General features: G+C 41.0%; 2 protein-coding genes across 3 annotated transcripts in view; both read left to right on the top strand.

Moving 5' to 3' along the window:
• The first annotated feature begins 11,492 nt into the window (after positions 1–11,492).
• Lamtor5 (late endosomal/lysosomal adaptor, MAPK and MTOR activator 5) lies at positions 11,493–16,538 on the top strand. The gene is made up of 4 exons (XM_010606018.3): positions 11,493–11,620; positions 12,523–12,584; positions 13,399–13,516; positions 14,711–16,538. Exons 1-4 carry the CDS (start codon positions 11,547–11,549, stop codon positions 14,769–14,771), a joined length of 315 nt encoding a protein of 104 aa, XP_010604320.1. The 5' UTR covers positions 11,493–11,546; the 3' UTR covers positions 14,772–16,538.
• A 2,530-nt stretch (positions 16,539–19,068) lies between these two features.
• The window catches only part of Slc16a4 (solute carrier family 16 member 4), a 24,084-nt gene continuing 17,550 nt past the window's right edge, over positions 19,069–25,602 (top strand). Inside the window, exons 1-2 of one of the 2 annotated variants that reach the window (XM_010606015.2) lie at positions 19,069–19,748; positions 20,573–20,667. In XM_010606015.2, coding sequence (XP_010604317.1) covers positions 20,581–20,667 — 87 coding nt within the window. In that variant the 5' untranslated portion in view covers positions 19,069–19,748; positions 20,573–20,580. Of the gene's footprint in view, positions 19,749–20,572; positions 20,668–25,602 lie in introns of those variants that run through there. The other variant, XM_010606016.3, reaches the window with a different exon arrangement.

Here is a 25,602-nt window from a genome sequence, read left to right as displayed (position 1 = left end):
TGCGTTTGATTTAATCCCCAAACACAAAACTCACTGCTAATGTGGCCAGTAATAGGCCTTGTCACGATTCACGTGGGAGTGAAATTAAGAGTGCGCAAAGACCAAGGTGAAAAGCCAGTGATGGCTGTTTCTCTCCTGTCAGGCGTGTCCCACTGCATCCTAGCTACAGACCTGAAGAACAAGAGCAGAGAGGCAGAGCTGTTAGAGGATCTGCTTCACTGAAGGCAGTGAGACTAACACAAATTTGTTAAGAGCCTGTCTGATGTGGAGAAACTTCTAATAACCTGGACTGAAGGCCAGACACAGAAGTGCATCCATGAAGGTCAGCACCAGGGTGGCCATAGCCAAAACAAAACCTGTGTTTGTGATGTTGAAGAAAATGCAGGACCTGACTATGATGCTGAATTTACTGTTCGCTCTGGATGGCTTACTATTCATCACATAATGTAAGAGTGAGGGGTAAGTCTGTGAGTGCGGATGTGAGGAGAGCTGAAGAATTTTGGGGAACTCTGGATAAAGTACAGGAGTGAATAGGAAAATTATTTGCCAGAGTGAATGCTCAACATAAATGAAACCTCCTTATTCTGGAAATGGACCCCTAAAGGACTCTCCATAAGGAGATCGAGTCAGTTATGGCTTCAAGGCTGCTAAGGACAGAATCAGTCTTCCCTGGGGTCAACATTGCAGGGTACAAATTGAAAACTCTGAGATCTGGCACAGTGAGAGCCCCAGGATCTTCGAGACTAAGCACCCAGTGTCAGTGTATGACAAGAGCAGTAAGAAGTGAGGTGTGATCCAGCTCCTCTTTCTACACAGCCTTCCTGAATTAGATGGAGAAATGAAGAAGCACTGTTTGGGGAATAATGTATCTCTCAAGATTTTGCTTATCTAGGTGTGTGAACATATACTCCATGATGGTCACAAGACAAACTGTCTAATGAGGGAGTTCTCAGAAAGGGTCCCCTTCCCCTTGTTAAGTGCATAACTGTATAAAACAGTACAATGCCTGGCAAAAGTCAATCTTTAACAGATGGTACTTAATTATTGAGGGGCAGGTTATGGATTTGGTCCTGTTTGCATGATGTGCACACATAAACACATAATGTCCCTCTTGGGTAGAGGCAAGTGGAGAAAGGTCTGAAGAACTTGCTGCTCATGTTCCTAGACATTGCTTCTGCCTATCAATGCTTTTACCAACTCATAAAAGAGGTTGGTCTTCATTTCACACTATCTTGTCCAGAGTGACAAACTGCTCTTTCCTTAAAGTTATCTATGCTGCCCCTTGATGGATAGGATTATACTCTTCTCACTTCCCCTCTAGCAAATGAAAATACCAGTGAGGCATTAGACTCTGCCTCTGACTTTCTCCTGGGGGAAAATGATGATGGCCCAGGATTAATGTAGCCGTTGATTTACTGTGTGGTGTCTGATGGCAAAACAAGTCTTCTAGTTGCTGGGAGGGGAACCAGGGTAAAGGCAGCCCTTGGCACTTTATAGGACTGACTCACAGCCCTGTGCTATCTATTCTGGCTGAAAAGACAGAGTTTCAGAGGGGCCACCTCACCTGGGAACTACACTCTGAGAAACAGCCCCAGTCCCAAGGTGTTGTGCACTTTCAAGTTCTGTGCCCTGAACAAGTCAGTTGACCTCTCCAGATGAGACTTTATCCACGTGTGGGGATAGAGGCCTCTCAGGGGACTACTCTGGGATTAAAATGAAATAATGTGTGTCAGTAGATGTGCTTGAAAAGGCTGATTTTTTTTTTATCTTTAAGCACAACTGTAAATACCAGTGTACAGAATTAAGAACTGAGGACTAGCAAGGTGAAATCTGCAGCAGCCCAGGATTTTAGAAAAAAATATCTGCCACCTTCACTGCTGCGGACACTTGCGGTTGCTAACATTTCTACTGGTTCCTTGGCAGCTGGAATGAAGCACAGCTGAAAGGATGGAGAAGATTAAATCCCCATGCGATTCCCAAAAGGGATTCTCTCACTAACAGAACAGACATCTACTGAACATCTGTGTGCCAGACACCTGTCTAGGCACCATGGAATGTAAAGATAAAACACTCAAGCTTTCAAAAGGCCTTGATTCTGAAGGTTTGGTATATTCTATTTTCATCTTCCTCCACTTTTCTCCCTCCTAGAAGCAGCTCTGTCTCTGAAAGGCCTAAGAAAGTGACAGATGTGTCACTCAAAACCTCTCCTTAAAAGCTGGTACTGGAAACAGCAGGCTCTCAGGTTGGGGTTTTGTTTTCAGTATCTCTAGCTTGCTCACTATATAGGACACAAGCTCTGTGAGTGAGGAAGCCCTACCTGCTTTACTGTTGCTTCCAGAACAATATTTGATAAACTAGCGGCAAAGAATCAACAAAGAAATTGAACTTGGGATCTACAAGGAGGCCACAAGATGACGTTGGCTGATACAGATTCACTGGGATGCATTTTTATTGCCCTTATCTTTGGGTGCACCAAGCAAAATGACCAACACTCTTGAATTCCTTATAAGCCTCAGGCAAAAGAGAGGGCAGAAAGGACCCCTCCCTTCATCAGGGCCTGTAATGGTGATAAAGAAAGTTGTCTTCCAGCTATGGAAGGGATTGGGTGTCCTGAGTTCTACCTACAGCAGAGCAAGAACTGCTCAAAAACACTCAGAATGCTTTCTCCATGCCCAGTCACCTAGGCCTTCCTATGTTAGAGGCACTTTCAAGACCTTTACAGAAAGTAGACTATTTCCCCCACAGCCTCCTTTGCTATGAGGGCCAGGCATGTGATCCAGGCTCCATAGTCAAGTTTACCTACACAAGACTTCAGTTCAGAGGCTCTGGAAAAATTCTATTTTGCTGGCAAGGCCAGCAGCAATAGCACTGGTGCTGGGGGCAGCAGTAAGTGCAGGGTATTTTCCAGCTGCAAAGTGACCCTGGTGCTGCCCGCAAGTGTGGGGACAGTCATGCCAGGGGTGGAGGTGGCAGGGGCATTTCCCTTATGTGTGGTCTGGAGCTTTGTCATTGGAAGCTTAGACTGAGCTCTCCAGCCCTATTAGCTCCCTGATGTCACTGTAATAACTTCCTTCTTTAATCAGTGAGCCAAGTTCAGCTCCTATTGTTTGCAACTAAGAACCCTGAGTGATAGCCTAACTCATATTTGTTTCAGCTATCATTTCTTGAGATCCTAAGGACAAATACAGCTTTCATACAGTCGGTTTTTGCAGTGGTCCCTGGGACTGTGTGCATGGTCTTGTGGAAATTTTCATACCGCTATGAGGTGGTATTACTTTTACCTTCATTTACAGTGGGAAAAACTGAGCTATCATGGTCTCAGAGATCGTGTCCATGTCTCCACAAGAGGTTACTTACCTGTTGTGACAGCAGATGACTTCTTAGAGATAAACATGGATTCTGTGGTGGACTGTGGCAAAAGTTTTGTGCTTTGCTCTCTGGTGAGGTGGGCAGAATTGAACAGGTCATCTCCTCTGCAAACTGTCTTCTCTGAGGTGAGAGCTAGTAACATCTCAGGAGATGTATGGGTGGTAAAATAAAGACACAGAGATACTTCACTGTCCAAGGAGAATCTTTCCAGGCCAACAACATGGATAGTTGACAGTGGAATCTATTATTACCTAGAAGCAGGGTCTCTAAAAGCCACCTGGGGTTCAGGGGAGCACATGGGGGAGAGGGATGTGTAGCCAAAACAGGTGCAAGCCTACATCTGACAAGTGCTCCTGTGTGCAGGCTTGCAGTGCAAATACATTTTAATATAGGTAATTTCTTTTCCATCTATTTTCCAGCACTTATTTCATTTACCCAATCCCGAGGCCAATAAATCTTGGCATTAAGGCTGATTTGATGTGTGATGCAGACAGTCTAATTAAGGGTAGGGTATTTTATCAGCTCCTCTAAATTTTCTTATCTCTGGTTGATCATTTTTTTTTATTCACAAGGGCTTCATTTCCATTTGTCATGGCTGTGTTAACCAGGTATCCAATGAAGACTTAGATATAGAAGTCTGCATCTTATTTATCCTCAGTAGCAAAATTAATAAAGCAGAAAAAAATAGCTTCCTGTACTGGAACCGTTTTAGTTCACCCTGCGTCATCTAAAATACATTTCTCAGTGTCTCACACAAGATGGACTCAGCTCTAAACTTTAAACAGTACCTAACTTCAGTCTCCATCCACTGGCACCTGTGTGCTAACTCCCCTGCCCAACCTATTCCTTGGAGAGGCGTGGAGTAGCCAGGAGCCTACTGTCTCATTCATTTCCTCTACATGTATTTATTGTGCATCTTCTATAGACCAGGCTCAGAGATATAAAAGAAGGTTAAAGTCAAGTGGAACCCATGGCGCCCATTTGGCCAATGTCCAATAAAGAAAAATACCCAAATAACAAGGTTGGAGACAAGATGGAAAGATCATCAGCTCTCTTTTGCCTCTGGGGAGGCAGGGTGACTCAATGAAGGGCTGCCATGTACCTGTGATGTCTTTGACTTGTAGACTTTTTGGATATATGAACATATTGGTTTCCTAGGGCTACCATATTAAACTGCCACAAACTGGGTGGTTTAACCAATAGAAATGTATTGTCCTATGAGTTTAGCAGATAGAGATCCAAAATTAAAGTGTCTGCAGGGTTGTTTGCTACTAGGCCTCTCTCCCTGGCTTGTAGATGGCTGTCTGCTCCCTGAATCTATAAATTTAGTGTCTACCCTCTATACATGACTCTGTGTCCAAATTTTCCCTGTATAGGAATAGTAATAGTGTACTCTAATGACCTCTTTTTAAATTTATTACAGCTATAAGAGCCCTATCTCCAAATAAGGGGGTTTAAGATTTCAATATATGAATTTTGAGGAGCAACAGTTCCAAAATGCAACAATAAGTGCTACTGAAGCTAGTTTAACTAAGGCTCCGAAATAGTATCTGCCAGCACAACATGGTGGGAAAGAAAGTTAAGGATCAGAAGTTACAGTTCTAAATAAGCCATTTCCCTTCTTTGAGCCTCAGATCTCTTCTCTGAAGGGTAAGAGATCTGGAGTTGGCCCTAATCTCCCCCTTCTACCACAGTTCCACATTGTGTGCTGGTGAAATGATGGAGTAAGGCAGTACAGTAGGGTGGTTAATGGTTCAGCTCCACCACTTACAAGCAGGGTGACCTTGAGCAAATGTCGCTCTTCTGAGCCTTGGAGTTTTTAACTGGAAAATGGGGATTCTTCAGGAAGGTTATGGGGACAAAAGGCTTGTGAATTGCCTGACACATGGCTGTCACTCCATACATATGAGCTACTAATGATACGAATCCTACTCTCATTAGGAGTCAAGTTTGGGGTCAGCTCTGGTAGTTTTCGCCTCTAGAAGATAAGATGGGCCCCACCCTGCCCACTGACCACCAGGGCCCTGCGCTACAGCTCGAGAGGACTGAGATGCTTTAGCTGGCAAGACTCCGATGGTCTTTGTGATGTGACTTTCCTCCTGTCTACCTCCTCCAAATCTTACCCATTCTACTTAGCTCCTTTAGTCAGAGCTAGAATTTCAGGTGATTTTTTTTTCTCACTGTACTTGTATTTTATTATATTTATACTGTAGAAAATTCTAATAAAATGATTACACTTATCATAGTTGTATAAGAAGCTATGTAAATCTAGCCTCCTCCATGAACATGAGACTGTTTGATGTCTCTGTAGCTGTCATTTGTCTTTTAGTGTCACTGAGTTGGGTTTTCTTGTTTTGTTTTCTTGCAGTACTGGGGTTGAACCTAGGGCTTTTACACTGAGCTACATCCCCAGACCTTTTGGTTTTTTTACTCCGAGACAGTTTGCTAAGTTGCTAAACTGCTTAGGCTGGGCTCACTGAGATTATAGGTATGTGGCATCATGCCCAGCTGAACTGTTATTTTTCCATGTGCACCAACACCCAGACATGCAGTGTGAGGAAACAGGTTTTCTTCCTTAGCTTGATGGCCACAGTGCACCAGCCTGTCTTACATACAGTGCCTCCCCACACCTGATAAGGAAGGAAAGAGTACCCACATATCACAGACGCACCCCCTGAGGCTCACAGATCATACCAGTGGTCAGTAGAGGAGCCAGGATCCAAACCGACTCACTCACCTTTCCCACCCACAGCCCATGCACCTGCGCAGGGCTTACTGAGCCCTTGGTGCCCTCTGGTGGCTCATGAAGGCTTATTCCACTTAAGACTTGTGACCCTTAGGGTCTGAAAGACTGCCCCATGGCTCAGAGTGGATAGCCCTGGGGTAGTGCGCCCTCTGCACTCAGAGCTGAATCCAGGACCTGCACTTTTTCAATGGATCTCTCTGGAGCATTCTGCTGAGACCAAAGAAGCGGGGTTAGATCCTTTTCCCAAAAGATGCCATCCAGACTCTTCACTAAGTATTTACTGAGTTCCTGTTTGCTCTGTGCCCTCAGAATGCAGACCCAGAGGAGGCACACTTCCTGTCTGAAAATCGAACACATAAAAATTACAACACAATAAAGGCAAACTCTAATGTGGGTGACTTGGGCCTCTTTTTATCACCTCAGAAATGGTTACCAGAATTCAAAACTAAAAATAGCTAGGCACGATGGTGCACTCGTATAATCCCAGGACTTCGGAGGCTGAGACAGGGGAACAGGCATGATTTTGAGGTCAACCAGGGCTACATAGTGAGTTCAAGGCCACCTTGAACTACATACACTTGAAATCTTGTCTCAAAAAAATAATAATAATAAAGGATGATTTCAAGGTATGGTGGTACATATCTGTAATTCCAGAACCCTGGGAGGCTGAGGCAGAAGGATCCCGCATTTGAGTCCAGCCTGGGAAATTTAGAAAGGCCCTGTCTCTCGCCTCCTCAAAAACAAACAAAAGTTAAAGGGTCGGGGATTTAGCTTAGTGTGAAGGCTAAACCCAGTTTAGTGTGAAGGTTGACCCAGAATGAGAGGGGGTGCATCAAATACCCCAAAAGCTAATGAAAGCAGAAAACAATAGGGATCAGATTCCTCCGGCAACCACCAACCCAGCCACCTGCACCGCTCAATTTCTTGTGCTACTCCTCTCCCTCCTCTGCCTGCTCAGGGGCACAGGACAGCCAGGCTAAGGAGACGGGATGAAACAGCGGACCCCTCTACTTCACTTCTGATATGCTGAGGCTCTCTGGGCCGGCTAGAATCTTCTTCCTAAACTTTTCCCTTCAAAGATCTTCCCTGCAGTTTGAAAGTAATCAAACTTTCTGAGAATCCTTTAATCAGTGATTTTGCTTTGAGATAATCTGTGATACCCTGGAGCTATGTTGGACAACATGGTAGCCACCAGCCACTGCCCCTACTCAGCACTTAAAATGTGGCTAGTTTGAACTGAAGCGTGCTGTAAATGTAAAATATACATTGCTGTCTTTTTTTTTTTTTTTTTTTTTTTTTTTTTTTTTTTTTTTTTTTTTTTTTTTTTTTTTTTTACAGTACTGAGGATTAAACCCAGGGCCTTTGCTTTGAGCTACAACTCTAGCTCTGAAAAAAGTTTTTTAAAACTTTTATTAGTACATATTTGCCATACTTAGCACTCACATTCACCATGGAGAATTTGTACCTGAACATAATACCATCTCAATTCTTTTTTTCCCCCCACTCCCCTGCACTTCTGTCAACTCTTCTTCCCCTCTCTATTTACAGAAGTTTTGTTTCCATTTGTTTGCCTTCCATTTTTTCTTCTTCTTTTTTAAAATCCTTTTCTAAATCACCAAATTACCTGGGCTGACCTGGAACTCACGATCCTCTTGAGTGTCTCCCAGGGTGCTGGTACATTGGATTTTAGAGACGTAGTATGGGAGAAAATGCAAAATACTACATTTTATTGATTGCATGTTGAAATATTTTTAAAATGAATTTTATTGGTACATTTTAGATATACATAGTAACATTCATCATGGAATTTGTACCTGCATATGATTTATCTTGATTCTTTTTTCCTCTCCCCCTCCCTTCAACCCTTTCCCCTCATTTCCAATAGCTTTACCATTTTTCCTGCTATCCTCTTTTCCTTTTTTCTTCTTTCCATTCTCCCTCCCTCCTCCATATTTCTCCTTCCCACTTGAACATTCCCTTCCTATTTCACAATATCTACTATACATTTTAGTAGTTATTTACACTTCTGGTTCCTCACACCAGAGAGACCATGTGGTATTTAAATGTTTCCCATTTATTTCACTTAAGAGTACGGTTTCAAGGTGCATCCATCTACCTAGAACTGTCTCAAGCTTATCCTTCTTTATGACAGAATAGTACTCCATTATATATTTTAAAAAGTCTTCTTTATCCATTCAATGGCTGATGGGCATCTGGGCTGTTTCCAAGGTTTAGCTATTACAAACTGTGCTGCTATAAACATGGGTGTGCATATATCTCTGTGGTATTATGCTTTCATTTCTTTTGGGAAGATACCTAGAAGAGGAATAGCTGGTTCAAATGCGACCTCTAGTTTTAGTTTTTTGAGGAATCTCCGTGCTGATTTCCACCAGTTTACACTCCCACAATGGAGAAGGGATCCTTTTTCCTCACAGCTCCACCAGCATTTGTTATTAGTTGATTCCTTGATAATAGCCAGAATCTCCGTGTGATTTCACTTTGCATCTCTCAAATGTTGAACATTTTTTCATATATTTATTGACATATAAAATTTTTATTTCTTCATCTGAGAAGTGTCTGTTCATTGAAATGATATTTTGGCTATACCTTTAATGAATAAAATGTTATTAAAATTTACTAAGGTTTAAAATTACAAATGTATCTCACATTGTATTTCTATTTGGACAATGCTACGAAGGTTTAAGAAAATCAGAGCTGGGAGCCCCGGCCCAACAAAGCTTTACTGCATGGAACCACAAGAGGGCAGCATGAGATGTCGAGTTTCCTTGGGTTTGATTTGGCCGGAAACAGGATGAAATTCCCAGACAACTGGCATAAATTTTGCTTTAAGTAGTTAGTACTTACAGTCTCTTGTTTGTTTTTGTTTTGGAGATTCAGTCTCACAGTGCTGTCCGTGAACTTGTGATACTCCTGCTTCAGCCTCCCAGAGTGCTGGAGTGTGCACCACCAAACCCAGTTTCCCATACTGTTTTTTTTTGGTACCGGGGATGGAGGTCAGATCCTTGTGCTAAGGCAGGCGACGGAACTGCTGAACTAAATCTCCAGCCCTTGCAATACTATCTTTTCTTTTCAGCTTTAATTGAGTTTATTGGTACATTTTAGGGATACAGTACAGTTACATTCATTGTTGGGATCTTGTACCTCTACATGATAGGTCTTGGTTCTCATTTTTCCCCTTGTCCCTGCCCTCCCTTCACCCCCTCCTCCCCTCCCCATCTACCAACACTTTATTTTCATCTTTTCATTATCTCACATTTTTTTCTTTTCCCTATTACCCTTCCCCTATCCATCCCACCTTCCCTACACCTTTAGCCCTTTTCTTCCCATTTCACCATGTCAGTAATCTTATTAGGATCTTATGTATTATTGCAGTTTATTCACACCAGAGAAACTATTCGGTATTTACACATGTGTGACTTATTCATTTCACTTAGGAGTATATCTTCAATATGTATCCATTTTCCTATGAATGAATCTATTTTCTCATTCTTTATGGCTGAGTAGTATTCCATTTTATAGAAAAATCACATCTTCTTTATCCAGTTTCCAACTGAGGGGCAAATGGGCTATTTCCAAGTTTTAGCTATACTATCTTTTAAGGGCAGTTTTAAACTGCTTTTCTAGTTTGCAAGATCTGTATATGTTACCTCTAATTTAACATAACTTCTCTAGAGCCGGGATCCAAAATGCCTCGGGTATAACACACTACAATTTTAAGGAAATGAAAATTCTGCAAGTTTCATTATGACAGTTTGGTAAAGAAGAGGGACTCTTGAATGCAAGAGTGTTGGAGGAAACTTAAAGCCAGGACGATACGGGGGTGGCTAGAGGTGTGTGGGGGATGAGAGAGCCTATGGATATATTCTCATTTTGATCAAAATGCTACAGATATGAGTGAAAATTGCTGTCACCTCTCTGGGAGACAATTTGTAAATACACATATATCAAAAGTCTTTAAAATGACCACAAAGAGGGCCTGGGATGTAGCTCAGTGGTGTTGTGTCTGCCTGGCAAGGGCAAGATCTCCAGTTTGATCCCCAGCACCGGAAATAAATAAATAAATAAATAATAAAAATGACCACAGAGAAGGACATTACAAAATGAATACATTACGTGCTGCCACCATGTAGTAATAAAAAATTTTAAAAATATAATGACCACATATTTCACCCACTAATTCCATTTCTAATATTATGAAATTATTTTGGGTTTTTTGGGGGGTGGGTGTTTGTTTTTTGAGACAGTCTCACTATGTAGTTCAAGCTGGCCTCGAACTTCACAGCGATCCTCCTGCCCTAGCCTCCGGTGTGCTGGGGTTACAGGAATGTGCCACCCCACCTGATAACATCATAAAATTTAAACTGTACAAATATCTGCTATAAGGATACTCACCCAGCATTGCAATAGCCAAGACGAACACAAAAAGAAAATGCGAGGCATTAATGAAGGGTTGGTTAAATTAATGTAATTATAACATGGGATATATTGCAACTATTGTGAAGGAGGGAGTGAATATTCAGTTATTGAAAAACGTTTATTCTAAATTCAGTGAAAAAATCCAGCTACAGAATTATATATCCAGTAAGTCTGTCAATTTTGTTTAAAAAGAAACAAACAAAAACAGTGAAAGTATACATTTGCAAAGACAGTCATTTGAAAAAGATTCTGATCAAGGGATTAACAATCATCTCAAAACAGTAAGGCTATAGATGGCTTCCTTCCTTTCTTAAAAAAAAATTGCTAAGGTTATTTTTAAGAAGTCCTACCCAGTCTTTACAAGTTAGGCTTTAAATGCCACATTCTTCCCACCAACTTTCTAAGCCCTTGTCGTAAGTAGTACCAATGTCTTTGTTAAAAATCTGACACTTTCTCAGCACTCAGCTTGCCCCCCGCCCCCATCTGACTCTCCCTGACCCATCGGGTTACTATAAAACTTAAGATCTGGCCCTACCGAGTGCTCGAAGTAGTTTGAACCGAAATCCAAAGGTTAAAAATCGTCAAGACTGATCCAGGGATTTAGCTCAGTTGGCACCGCGCCTTCCTCGCAAGCGCAAAGTGCTGAGTTTGATCCCGGTACCGAAAACAAAATCCTCAAGACAAAGTGGCAGGTCAGGAATTCTGGCCCCGAGGCTCGAGTGCAGACCTCTCTCCCGGTGAGGAGTAACCTGAGGAAGCCGGATTTTACTGAGGGGCCAGGCGCCGTTCAGCTTCCCTGTTACACGAAGCAGAACTACTAACTCCATACTACTCTGCCCGGTGCGGTGGCTACGGAGCAATGTTTTCCGGGTTAAAAAAAAAAAAAAAAAGGGCGTATGAAGATCTCTATTAATTTGGTCCTCTGGAGGCGCCGTCCGAGGGCGCGTCTAGCTCTTGTCATGTGACTGAGGCCTGCAGTGGAGGTTGGAACTGGATGCCGGATTCTGGGTTAGAGTGGACGTCTGCCGGCAGGATGGAAGCTACTTTAGAGCAGCACTTGGAGGATACGTGAGTAGTAGGGATTGCTTGGACCTGTCGTGAGGTCACAGCGTGGGAGACTTGAGCGAAACAAATAGTGCGTGCTGCGAGTGCTTAGGACGGGGTAAGGGCGGCTGAGCTCTACCCTGGGATTGTGAAGTAGGGCGAGTAACTCAGAATTAGTATCTTGCAGGATTACACTCTTCCTCAGGCCCAAATCGCCTTTTGAAATCATCTGTACAGTCAGGGTAGTTGGTTGGAAGAATGTGGGACACAGATTTGACCTTTGGAAAGGATGTACCAGATGTGCAGAGTCGAGCCCTGCAGTGTAAACACACACGTATCTTCTCCCCTGTGATCTTTTCAGCTTCTTGGTGCTTAAGGAAGAAAAGTTGGCCCCTACACTTTTTTCAGATCTATGACAATTCAAAATTAGAAAAGCATAAAATTTACAGGGAGACACCACCCTCCCAGCAGAGTTTCTCAGCTTCTCACTTACACTCTGGAAGACTACTGCCGTTAGTTTTTGTTTTGTTTTCATACCGCGGTTCCATCCAGAGCCTTTAAGCTGAGCTACATCCCAAACCCTTTTCTTACTTTTTATTTTGAGACAGGGTCTGGCTAAATCGACCAAGCTGGCTTTGAACTTTCAATCCTCCTGCCTTAACCTCCCAGAGTGCTGGGATTATTACAGTTGTACACTACTATACTCAGCTCCCTTAGTTTTTCCAACATTGTTTTAAAAGAGTTTATATAGTAAAGCATGCACTGAAAACAAGGGTGACAAAAATACTGGATCTTATGTTTGCAGCCCTCTAAGGTACAACAGTACTTGACAACCTTTTCTCTTGGGGGCGATAATGAAAAGTTGTGTTATAGTTATTTAAATTTTTTTTCTCATCTAATACCCCTTTCCTTTGTTCTCCAATTAGAATGAAGAATCCATCCATTGTTGGAGTCCTGTGTACAGATTCACAAGGACTTAATCTGGGCTGTAAGTGTCTCACACCAACCTCCATCAGAAATCAACTTGGAGCTATTGGGCTACTAGCTTTTATCTTCTGTTACCTTGCCACTTGGAGTATTTTTGTGAGTTCAGATTAGAAAACTGAAACTTTGTATTGGTATTTAAAAAGTAGAAGTTCCTTGTAGATCTACTATGAAATAACTGTCTCCACTAAGATATTTGAATTATTTTAAATTGAGTCTCCAAATGATACCTGTTCATTTTATTGAATTCATTCCATATCTTGGGACTGCTAGGTTCTGTATATATCATCTGTTGATAGTTGAAAACAGGCAGGCAGCTTCTTGTAGCAGAAATAATTGCTTACAGAATATTCACATACGCTATCAAGGTGCTTTTACAGTTGAACTTGAGTAGACTTTTATGTCCTTTGAGGTGGAGCTCAGTAAAAGGAAATCAGATTTCCCATAGTCTCTTGCCATTGTTGACTGCTTTTTGTCAGTCTCACCTCTAAATTTCTTAGTTTCAATAAGATTCCTATAAATTAATGAATTTCAGATGGACCTGAATTACAGCTTTCTTATAATGCTTGAAAAGATGTTTAAGGATGGGAATGACTTTGAAAACTGAGTGTCATTTATGACTATTAATTTAAGAACTGTTGCCTGGCTTTCTCAATGATGTAACCAGCTCAGTATGAGGGAGAAATAAATTGTTCATTGTCAGTACCTAATCCAAGAGACTACAAGCCAACCACCTTTTTGTGAATAATTTAATGGGAGACACTTCTGTAGCTCTATACTTATTTGGGTACAATTAGTGATTTCATCTCTTTTTTTAGGCCGTGGGACTCTATCAGATGAGCATGCTGGGGTGATATCTGTTCTGGCACAGCAAGCAGCTAAACTGACCTCTGACCCCACTGATATTCCTGTGGTGTGTCTAGAATCAGATAATGGGTAAGAAGATACCAGATGCCTTCCTGTCCCTTTTGTGCACAAATATCCCTGGGAAACTTGACTGGGGTGTCTGTCCTATATTCATCATAAATTCCTTAGTCAGATTACTCCTGCAAAAAACTATAATAGTACATAAGATCCTAATGAGATAATTAACAATGTGAAATAGGAAGAAAAGGGTTAATAGTGTAGGGAAATTGGGAAGGGTAGGGGAAAGGGAATAAGGGAAAATAAAAAATATGAGAAAAGGAAAAAATGGAAATAAAGTGTTTGTAAATGGGGAGGGGAGGAGGGGGTGAGGGGAGGCCAGGGACAAGGGGAAAAAATGAGAATCAAGACCCGTCATGTAAAGGTACAAGATCCCAATAACAAATGTAACTGTACTGTATACCTAAAATGTACCAGTAAACTAAATAAAAAGAAAAAAAAATTACTCCTGCAGGGGATTCCTCACCCTTTTGACCACAGAAGCAGATAGGTTGATCTCTAAAGCTAATGTGCTTTCAGGCTACGATGACATATAATGAAGTATTTTCATGAACTATCAACCAAGAAAAATAACAATAGCACAAAAGAAGACTATAATCAGGGAATGTATATAGCTCAGCAGCACAGCATCTACCTGGCAAGCTTGAGGTCCTGAGTTCAATCCCCGGTACCCAAAACAAAGAAGAGTAATCAAAGAATAGAAACTTCTAAAAATAATAGAATAATGATATTCAAAGTGAGGGTCTTCAGAACACAAAACCATGTACAGTATGATAACAATTTATAAAAAAAAAAATATGTATAGATGCATATTTTAAAAAAGAACCAGGAAATAGCATGTGCAAGGCCTTGGTTTGGATCACCCATGCTGCAGAAGAAAAAGAACCAGGAAAACAGTAACAGTATCTGAGTAGTAGGATAAGGATTAACTTCATTGTTACATTTTATTTACCAATATTTTTGATTGTGCTCATATATTGCTTCTATACATGTTATTTGGTTTTTTGTTTTGTTTTGTTTTGTTTTTTGTGGTACCGGGGATCGAACTCGGGTCCTTGCGCTTGCGAGGCAGGCCACCGAACCACTTGAGCTAAATCCCCGGCTATACATGTTATTTTAATCATGTCTTAAATCAGACATCTCTGAATCTTACACTTAAGTCCTACTGGTTAACATTTTACTGAATATTTTTTCTTTGCCTTTCAGGAACATTATGATTCAGAAACATGATAGCATCACGGTGGCAGTGCACAAAATGGCCTCTTGATGTCTCCTGTCAGCTCCTCAGCACCCTCTCATTGGGACTCAGTCCTACTTGTTAATCATCTTGTAAAACTATTACAGTTCCAGTGATTAGGCCATTCATCTGATGTGTACTGGGCATTTTTCTATTTATTTTGGAGTAAGTTGCTTTGTGACCAACCTATCAAGATGAGTAGGAAAGGATCATGTCTTGAGGCAGCAGATCCAGGTTACTTTGTATATAGAATTTTTAGTTCAATAAATCTGTGTAGAGGGAAGCTTACATCTTTTCTGGATTCTTTAAACTCTTCTCAAATGCTTTTTCTTCCAAGTTATCAAATTGTAATTTTTTTCAAAAAGATACCTGTTCCAAAACTACTTCTCTTTCAGGTTCCTGAAATGCCCTAGAGTGTCACAGAAGTGTCCATGGATATTTAAATCAAGCATATTCTTCTTCCTCAATAATAGCTGATATCACTGTTTATCATATGCCAGAAACTTATCTCTCATATAGTACAACAGGTACTCTTATTTGTCATATATTTGTAAAACTAAGACTAAGAGATTTAATAGTCATTTGGACTCAGGACTCCAATTTAGAGCCAGTACTCTTGTAACCCTCAAATCATCAAAGAAATAAGCACATTTAGCCAGAAAAAAATCTTTTTACCATATGAAAGTACAGGTCAGTGTTGCCTTCTCTTTAGCCTTTAGTTTTCAACAGAATGGTACACAGGCAGGCACAAAGGACCTCAGTGTTAAATCTGAATACACTGCCTATTGCTCATTAGTAATTTGACATTTCAGAGTATAAAAATCCACAACATAAGGTGCTATGTGAAGGTAATAAAGATTTGGAATAAGGCATGATTCTAGCCCTGGAGCTTGTACTTTCATAGATGGGATATGTATGCCATACTCCAGACATATGCTATATGTTTAACATCCACATTTGAGGACATGTGCTTTATCATATTTACAGATGGATCCTCAGCATCTAGAACACTTCCTAGTAGATACTAAGTAGACAATAAACACCTGACAAATACATGGATACATATATACACACACACACACACACACACACACATACATATACTAATACAAGAGAGTCTTGTGGTATAAACTGGGCTTCCAAAGAGTATAGATGGTTGTGATAGGTAATAAGGGATTTTTAGGCAGAAAAAATGGGAATGAAAGGATAAAGCAAAAAAAGGGTATTTATGTGATAAATGCTTTGTCTGTTAGGAAATGAAAAAGCTAGAAAGCTGGGCAGGCTAACTCAAATCGAGTAGCTGCTTAACAATCCTGGATTTTTTCCTGTCAGAATGGATTTTGAAGCAGATGAGAGTAAAGGTTGGAGGTGTAAGGTTAACCTGTAGACCAAGCTTACTTTTTCTTTGGAGGAAAACTTCCTCTTGCTCATTCATGTATCTCCAATTCCTACCCCAGCATAAGAGCCAGACTTTTTTGGCCATAGACTAGACATCCTAATTTGCATGTGTTTATCTCATTTTGTCCTGTCTTATGAATGCCCTTTTTAGATTAGAAAAAAATAGGCTGGAATTGGTTAAAGTGTGGTTATATGGAGTTTCCCAAGACTTCCTATGGTAGTTAATTTTATGTATTTGACTAAACCTTGAGACCAACATACTTTGTTAGATATTTCTGGATATGTCTGGATGACGTTAACATGTGAACCAGTAGACAGTAAAGCAGGTTATCTTCAGTGTGAGTGGGTATCATACAAATACAATGAAAAACTTAGTGTGATAGTGCACACCTGTAATGCCAGAACTCAGGAAGCTGAGACAGGATTGCTGAGAGTTCTAGGCCAGCCTGGGTTACATAGTTCAAGGCAAGTGTGAACTATCTAGCAAAACCCTGTCTCAAACCAAATATTTAAAAGCTTAGAATTGTATGACTTGACTGAGCAGGCACAGTGGTCACACTCAACTATCCTTGCTGACTTGGGCTTAAAGTCTCTAGAATGTGAGGCAATGCCTCATAATATATCAGTTTTAATATCCTCACCCCCTAGTACCAATTGGTTCTGGCTCTGACAAACAGTCCTTGAAAACCCAGACAAATAACAGTCCTTTAAGTTTGGGGAGTCATTAGACTCAAAAGGACTATTTCCTTGTACTCACGTAGAGAAAACAGAAGGAAAAGGTGGATGGGACAAAGTCAAGAAAAAAGGCCCAGGGACAGGAATGTAGCTCAGTGGTTCCACTGCCTTCCTCACAAGCACAAGGTCCTGAGTTTGATCCCAATACCAAAAAACAAAACAAAAAAAATCAGGCCCGAGCTTTCAAGTTCCACTTTCAGTGAAGCCATACAATAAGCACTACATTCCCCCAGCAATGAATTACCATACACATGAAATGCCAAAGCAGGGCTGATCATCACATAAGCACTTTCTGCCTTACACTTAACCAAACTTTGAGAAGGATAACCAACAATTCAGCACAAACTATAGTGTCTGCACACATTTAGGGAACTCTCCCAAGTTCTCAGATGCCAACCAGAGGTTAATTTTGGGTTTTTGTTTTTGTTTTTGTTTTTTGAGACAGGGTCTCACTGACTATGTAGCGCAGGGTGGCCTTGAACTCACAGCGATCCTCCTGCCTCAGCCTCCTGAGTGCTGGGATTACAGGTGTGCACCACCACACCCAGCCTGAGGTCAATTTTGTAAGCAGAGCTTTCAAAGGATAGGAGTCTCAAGCTAGGTGTGTTAACTTCTACACAAGGACAGGGAAGGGTTCAACCAAAAAAAATATCCCAGAGAATACTGTATTTAAGTCGCAAAAAATACTTATTTGACTTCCCTGAGGCTACCAGTGGTGACTTAGGAAATCCTGCTGCATTCTTGTCAAATAGCTTTAGGGCCAAAAGTTAGAAGGTGAGAGGCTGAGGGAATTATTTATCTTTAAAGAACCTATAAGCTTTATTAAGTCAACTGAGTCCAGATGCCAAAATGTTATCACTAAATGGTTTAATTCTTTGCTCTTGCTATTAGGCCCCATCTGACTAACAGCAATTTTTAATGAAGTACCAGGAGCACTTCTGTAAATAACAGTCATCTTTCATAAGTATTGTTAATCCTTGAAACAACCTTGCAAAATGGAATTAGCCATATTTTAGCTTTGGAAACAAGACTCAAAGAAGGTAACTTGATGAGGGTAGTGAGGCTTAAAAAAATGGCACAGTTGCAATTCTAACCAAATCTGCATTCTCCACTACACCTCAGTTTCCTATTAATGTATTTATGTGCATGATATTTAAAAACTCAGCACTGAGGATTTTGCAAACCTCTTAAGCCTCTTCCATCACTTTGCAAACTTGATCCCAGCCCTGGGAATCAGAACTATCAATATATAAAGCTTACCCTCATTTCATGTCATTTGTTCGTTTTTTGTTGTTTTAGTGTTTTCTGAGACAGGGTCTTGCTATGAAGTTCAAGCCCTGAAATTACTATTTAGCCCAGTGAGGCCTTGTACTCTTGTGACCCTCCTGCCTTATCCTCTGGTGTGCTGGGATTACAGGTGTGCACTACCGTGGCTTCTCAGCTCTTTAATTATACGTTCTTAAACATCTGTGGGACCACTGTAATTTTTTGGTGGCACATTTGTTGCTCTTCAGTTTTTGAGTCTTGCTATGTAGCCCAGGCTGACTTCAAACTCCACCACTGCCTTGTTGCTTTTTTTAAAGTAGGACTTTAATCATAATGTGAAGTTGGGTGTGGTGGTGCTCAGACTAAAAAACATTCCCTTTGTTTGAGTTTTGCCTTCCCTTGAAATGTTTATTTGATCCCTAACATCAGCACTACGAAACTGCATGACCTTCTCTTGGTTACCTATTCAGAGCATCCTCTTAAATGTCTAAAAACTGTCCTTCTGCAAGCACTTTAATCAAAGAAATATTTGATTAAACATTACAGAGTTTGGCTTTAGATGCTGAGAACACCCTTGCTTTTTAACAGGGAACATTCATAAACGTGAAGATTTTCCAGATAAAATAAGAAAAACACACTTTAGCCTAAAATACAGTCTGGCTTAAGAGCTGGAATGTCGGTGCTGGGAGATGAAAGCAATTTCCTGTTGACTCTTTATTTTTATTTATTTATTTTTTTGGAATGTGGTGGGAGGGGCAGAGGAAGGAAATGGGAATATAAAAATTGAATTATCTCACTAATTTTCTAAGAGATTCAACTTTAATTATTTCTAAAATGCAATAAGAAAAATGTTTTATCAAAAATTACTGATATATATATATATATATATATATATACACACATATATACATATATACACATCTCTTGTGGGAGGCATCTGAAATTAAGGTAAGCTGGTATCAAAAGAACAAAATGAGACTTGAAGCTCCACACGAGTAACCACAATGTTCAATGAAAAAAACCACACACACACACACACACACACACACGGGCTGAGTTTGGGGAAAACTGCCACGTGCACGTGCGTGTGCACAGAGGATCATCAAATCCAGGGCCAAACACAGGCACATGCTCTACCACTGAGCTATGGCCCAAGCTTGCTCTATTACTTTGTGGTCAAGGAAGTGTATATTTCTTTTCCAAAATAAGCAAGTCTTCAGTCTCATAAGGAACTTAAGGCACATGTATTGATTGGAATGCTGGAGTCCCATCTCCTAGCTTTGAGCAGTCACCGGAAGGATTTTCCCTTTGGTTTACTTAACAATTACTTTTTGACCCGACAGTGAAAATGTCTACCTTTTGAAGAACAGGGGGTGGGGCGGGCCTGAGACTCAAGTTTCAGCCTCTCCCCTTCCTCTCAGGAAGTAAAGTCCACCACTGGAGTGCCTAAACCAGCTCTGCTCTCGTTCTACAATGCTCACTTGTTTTCACAGGGCAACGAATGAAATGTTTTAGAAAAAGAGTAATATTCTAATAATATCACTTATTTTTGCTTCTAAATTGCTGTGACTGGTGTGTGAGACTCCTTTGCTGAAAACCACATCAAAGGTAAGGTAGAAAAGGGGTAGTGTGTTTTGCTTGTTTTCAAGAGGTCTGGAACAACCCGCATCTCTGCTTTCAGCCTGCTCTGGACAGCCATTGCACCACACTTCTGGCTGATTCTCCTTTCCAGAAACAGCCTGCCTTCAAGCTGACACTGGGAAATAGCGAATGCTGTACTTTTCTCAGAACTTTCACGTTTTTTTCATTATACACACACACACACACACACACACACACACACACATACTATACATATATATGTACTATATATATATATTACACTATATGGTGTTTTACTGCTTTATAAGGTAGTAGACACTATGACACTTCGCTCCTCAGTAATTTAGCATTTCTAAACAAGTTTCCTACAGAACCCTAAAATTGCCACTCTACCCAAGAGATTTAATCAGTTCAGCACACTCTATTGCACAGTTCACATTCTGGTTTCCCCAGTTGTACTTCCCATCTTTTCAATCCAGAATCCATTTAAGGACTGCAGTTATTGTTTACTCAGTCCCTTAGAATAGCTACAATTTAGCAGATACTTTGCAAAGGACTTCCTAATACCAAGGTTCTCCTCCCTTACTGCTCTACAGTCTGCCCAGATACATCTTTCCCTAGAACTGGCTTGCAGCTGAGGATTTGAGAAAAAGGGTCCTAAGTGTTGATGTTACACAAGCCCTGCAGTTAACTAAGTCTTTGGTTGCTTCAGGGAGACTTCACTTAATTAAGGGGGTGGGAAAAATGACAGTACAAGTGGGGTTATATACTGAGAAAAATGAAGATTAAAAGTTTATAGTTTCTTAACAGATTCTTTGCGATTAATACAGGAAACATCATGCTGAAGAGAGCAGAGAAGGCCCAACCTGATGACCAAACCCTGGATGGAGGATGGGGATGGATGATTGTGCTTCACTTTTTCCTGGTATGTTCCCCCTCCCAACTGCCTGGGCTCTTTAGAAAAAGGCTCAGAGCAGCCTAGCAACATCACTTAGGAAATCCTTAGCACGTGAGTAAGCAGAGGCCATAACTACCCATAACTGGTAGTTAGAGGCCCATGTTGAGCCCAAGAAAAAGCTGAAATATCCTCTTGATTAAAAACAAAAATGTTCCGATCCAGTCCTTTACTCTTCCTCAAACCCTACTATATCTTAAATCTGGTGAGTGCTCTAGTTTTGATCAGTAGCTCTAGTAGCTCTGCCCTGGCTATACAGCAGTCAGGATTTAGAAATAATCATACTTTTAACCATCCACTTGGCAGTGGTAATAAGTGCCCAGCTAAGGGCCAGGAATTTAGCTCAGCGGCACTATGCTTGCCTCCAAGTACAAGGTCCTGAGTTCAATCCCCCGTACCAAAAAAAAAAAAAAAAAAAAAAGTGCCCAGCTCAGTCAAGCATATATATACAACACAGCTGACAGCTGCCCCTCCACTGACCCAGTATGGGGAGTTTTCTCTCAGGCTAGACTAATTTGAGATTCTCCTGCCTTGGCCTGAGTACTGGGATTACAGGCATGTTACCATGCCCAACTTGCATTCTCTTAACGTTGTTTCTTTATCCTTCTGGACACTGTTGGGGTTGATGTGCATCATTCACAGCCCATTCTAGAATCCTGGTGGATCCTGTCGCTGCTGTGTCCCCAAACACCCTTGCACCAAGTGGCACTAGCTCCACAGCTTAAGTGATCCAGATGTGCTCTTCTGAGATGCACTCAGAAAAACAGCCTTTTTCCTTCTGATGCTCTTCCTTTGCTCAGGCCACAGTAAGTAGCCCAGCAATGATATCACAGGCCCTGATGACTAACGATATACAGCTCTATAAACAGTAAGGCGGGAAAATACTCTACCCCCTAGAGACAGACAAGGGGAAAGTAGGACAGAGGTCCCAGCTAGGATTTATGTAATAAAGAACTATTTGTTAAACATTAGTTTCATTACCAATGAATATGTCCTCCCTCTCCCTCCACCACCACTGCCCTAAGAAATATTAGTAGGGAGCTGGGCATGGTGATGAATGCCTGTAATCCCAGCACGCGGGAGGCTGAGGCAGAAGGATTGCTGTGAGTTTGAGACCAGCCTGGGCTACAGAGTGAGTTCCAGGTCAGTCTAGTGAGACCCTGACTCAAAAAAACCAAAAAAAAAAAAAGAAATATTAGTAGGAAAATAAGGATGCCTGGAGTCTGAGGGCCTTTCCTGGCTGGGCCACCTCCCAAATCATGCTTTGCAGAGATGAAGTTATTAGCAAGGGTCTCTAGTTCTTCTCCCTAAGACTCACTCTTTCCTTTCTATGAATGAAATGTTACTGATCAATTTAGTTGCTGATAAGAAAAACTGCCTAGTGATCAGATTAATAATGTCCAGTTTGGGGAGTGTGATGCCTTTTATTAAAGCATACAAAAAATATCAAGATGTTAAAAATCGCCTCGGGGCAACTGCTTGCTGTGACAATGTTGTTCCTTAGAGAACTTTCTGTGTAAGTCACAAATATATTTGCAACATCTGAGCTTCTGAAAAAGTAAATGAAAAATAACGAGGTGCTTTAGGAGCATCCTACTTAAGGAGGCAGGATTATATTTCTAATTTAGCTTACTTTATCGCTGTAGTTATGTAACTTGAGTCCAGTGTCTCATTAGACTGAATGTTCCTTAAGGCAGGGACCACATCTGCACTGTTACCAGTGTACCCTCACTATCCCCTGCCCTCATGTTCAGCATGGAACACAGGAGGCGCTCAGTAACTACTTGCTATTAAATGGATGAAATGATAGGCATAGTAATGAGTAAAGAAGAAGAGGAAATAAAGGAACTTGTAAGACATGCTAACATGTAAGACATCTTGAAACGATGAAGTGTTAGAAGAACTAAGCAGAGGAGTGACAGGATTTGATTTGCATTTCAGAAACAGTTCTGGCTTCTGGGTGGAAAATGGATTAGTGAGGTTTATGTCTTAAAGCAGCGAGATCCACTGGAAGGATGCTGTAATAATCCAGGTTAGACAATGACCTTAATTAAGACAGTAACAACGGCGCTAGAGAAAAAATACAGATCTGAACATATCAAAGAGGGAAGGTAGATCTCTAAGACATGGAGAGAAATTAGTTGTCAAGAAAAAGGAGTTAAGTTCTGGTTGTTGGCTTGACCGATTTGGTAGGTTGAGTACTATTTACTGATTTGGAGTGCACAGGAAGGGGAGAAAACTCTGAAGATGGCTCTGTTTAACCATGGATAGTGAGTCCGAGGGACTTATAACTAAGCACGTGTTTGGCATGTGTTTTGTGTACATCTGGAGCACAGCATCTGCACACTACCACCTACTTGGTAGCCTGGACTTCAGGGCAAGGCGGGTAAAACCACCATTGAAATTGGAGAGGGAGAAGAGAGACTACAATAAAGCTTTGAAAAAATTAATGTAGAAGATGAATGGAACAGCCCACAGAGGATACTGAGAAGCAGAAAAATCACAACTCAGAAATTTTCAGGAATATGATTTGCAGATGCTGCTAGAGGTCAAGTATTAAAGAACTGAGAGCAACTTATTGGCACAGCAACAAAGAAGTCTCTGATAACCTTGATGTGAGCTGTTATACTAGAGTGGTAGGGAATGAAGCTAGTGTACTTTAATTTCCAGCACAATAGGATGAAAGGAAGTGGAAATACCTTGATAGACACTTCTATAAAAAAGCTTGTCTGTGAAGGATAAGCTGGGATGATACTAGAGGGACACAGAGGAAAAAGAAGCATTTTATTATTAAATAAAAGTAACTCTGACAACATCGGTTCTGATTTCAAAATGGGTAGGTCGCCTAACTCATGTTAGTTAGAATGACCTGGTGAGCGAGCTCTTCGTTTGGGAGAGCTGGGGAAGCCCTGCTTGAAGTGCTCCCACCGAGGTCAACTCAATTAACTGCTGTTAAAGATATAATAAGGAAATGAGGGGACTGGAGAATCTGAAGGGTTTTTATTTGAGAGGGTACCATTTACAGGGTCTTATGTGGACTCTGGTGACAGGATTGAAATCCATCACACATGGTCCAAGGCATGGACTCAAGCAAATACAGGTTTATGTAATCTGCTTAATTAAGGGAAAATACAGACCCTGGGAGAAAATTTTAGTATCTTTTAAGTCAATATGGAAACGAAGTGGGAAGATTTCAAGTTAAGGGCAAGGAGTAGAGTAGATGTGAGGGCTTTGCCCCTGGCTTTCCTAATACACTGACTCATTTATTAGATAGGTATTCACTGCTGCTATACCTAGATATCAAAGATAGACCAAAGAAATAAGATTCTAAATTGGACCAGTAGTTAATCAAATTTAGGTGGCTAAGAACACCAATATCAGCATCTTATGGGCATCAGCACAGAACTCATCCACAGAAAAACAAGGGAGTTTTCTTTTACAGAATGATACCCTACTTGAGTCTTTGTTCTGGAGAGGACACAATCATCACTCTATTTTGAAGTGAGAGACAAGTCTAGGTCATCTGAGATTTGTATATATCTTCCAGCTTGATTTTAATTTCCTGATAGGTCTTGGAGGAAAATTACAGGCATAAATTACCTGACCGAGGGAGCTTGATAAAGTATCATTTTAAACTTTTGAATATATAGCCCGGGTACCCATAACAATGTTCTTTCAAAATAAATAAATTTTGTACTATTTATCAAGTCAGAATGAGAAAAAAATTCATTTAAGAACTTCCTTTCTTACTATAACTTTTGCAGCCTGAGCATCACCATTGATTCTTAGTGCCTTGTCTCCAGATAAAATACTAGTCAAAACTAAGTCTAGTGATGGTGATAAAAGAGGGGAAGACCTTGTTGATTATTTAAAAAACAGGCAGAAAGAAGGAGGTGTCTTAGAGGAAGCAAGTCCCTGACTGTGGTGGGTAGATAGTATCAATCCAAAAAATAAACTGAAAAAAGAAGACACAGGATTTCAAGTTTGGGCAAGTTAATCAGGGTTAGAAAGGTAGACAGTTATGAGTTTAAACTCTTGGAAGAGAACAAAAACCACAAGATAATAAAATCATATTTCAGTGTTTAAATGGCAAGTATTAAGTACTTTCCCACAAATTTCTAAATAATGTATGCATTCCTATGCCCTAGTTAACATTTTCATTAGCCTCACTTCACAAAAGAGGAAGCTGAACCTCTGTGAAGTAGTTTGCTCAAGGTACCCAGAGGCATCTCTAATGGGAAGCTGAGCCAGGCTGCAATGAAGCCAAGTCTGGCTAACCGATCTATACTTGAAAATGCACCATCGTGAGTATGTGGGAAGTAATTAAAGCCTTAGGAGGGCTGGAGATGTAGCTCAGTGGCACGACGCCTGCCTTGCAAGCTCAAGGTCCTGAGTTCAATCCCCGGTACTGCAAAAAATAAATAAAACCGTAGGAGTAAATGACTGTCCACAAAACATGTGCAGTATTAAGTGAAATGAGTACAGAACCACAGGTGAAAATACCGGTGGACAGAGCAGGGGCAATCAGTAAAAGACAACATAGGGTCCTATGGTGCTTAACAATGCCTAGCCAGGTTTAAAGAAGAGGTGGGCTTGAAAAGCCAAGGCTAGTGAAAGAAGGAAAGGAGACAGAATGAACACAAATTGGCTTCTAGATATTCAGTGAGCACAGACCTGGCTAGGTTTCCCTGAGTCCCAACCTCCCTTATCTCTCCCCACCCCCAATCCTGTAGGGGACAGTCTGTCAGATAAAAGAGGATTAGCCTGGCTACAGGCTAGTTAGAGTCCTAAGAAGCAGAAGTTAAGACTACACAAGCTGGGGATTTAGCTCAGTGGTTCAGCCACTGCCTTGCAAGCCCAAATTCGAGTTCAATCCCCAGTACCTAAAAGAAAAAAAAAAAAAAA

This window comes from Fukomys damarensis, unplaced genomic scaffold, assembly GCF_012274545.1.
Source record: "Fukomys damarensis isolate Sample0158 unplaced genomic scaffold, DMR_v1.0_HiC HiC_scaffold_33, whole genome shotgun sequence".
Classification (NCBI taxonomy): Eukaryota; Metazoa; Chordata; class Mammalia; order Rodentia; family Bathyergidae; genus Fukomys; species Fukomys damarensis.
Note: the sequence above shows the minus strand (reverse complement) of the source record. Positions and strands in the feature narration are given on the sequence as shown.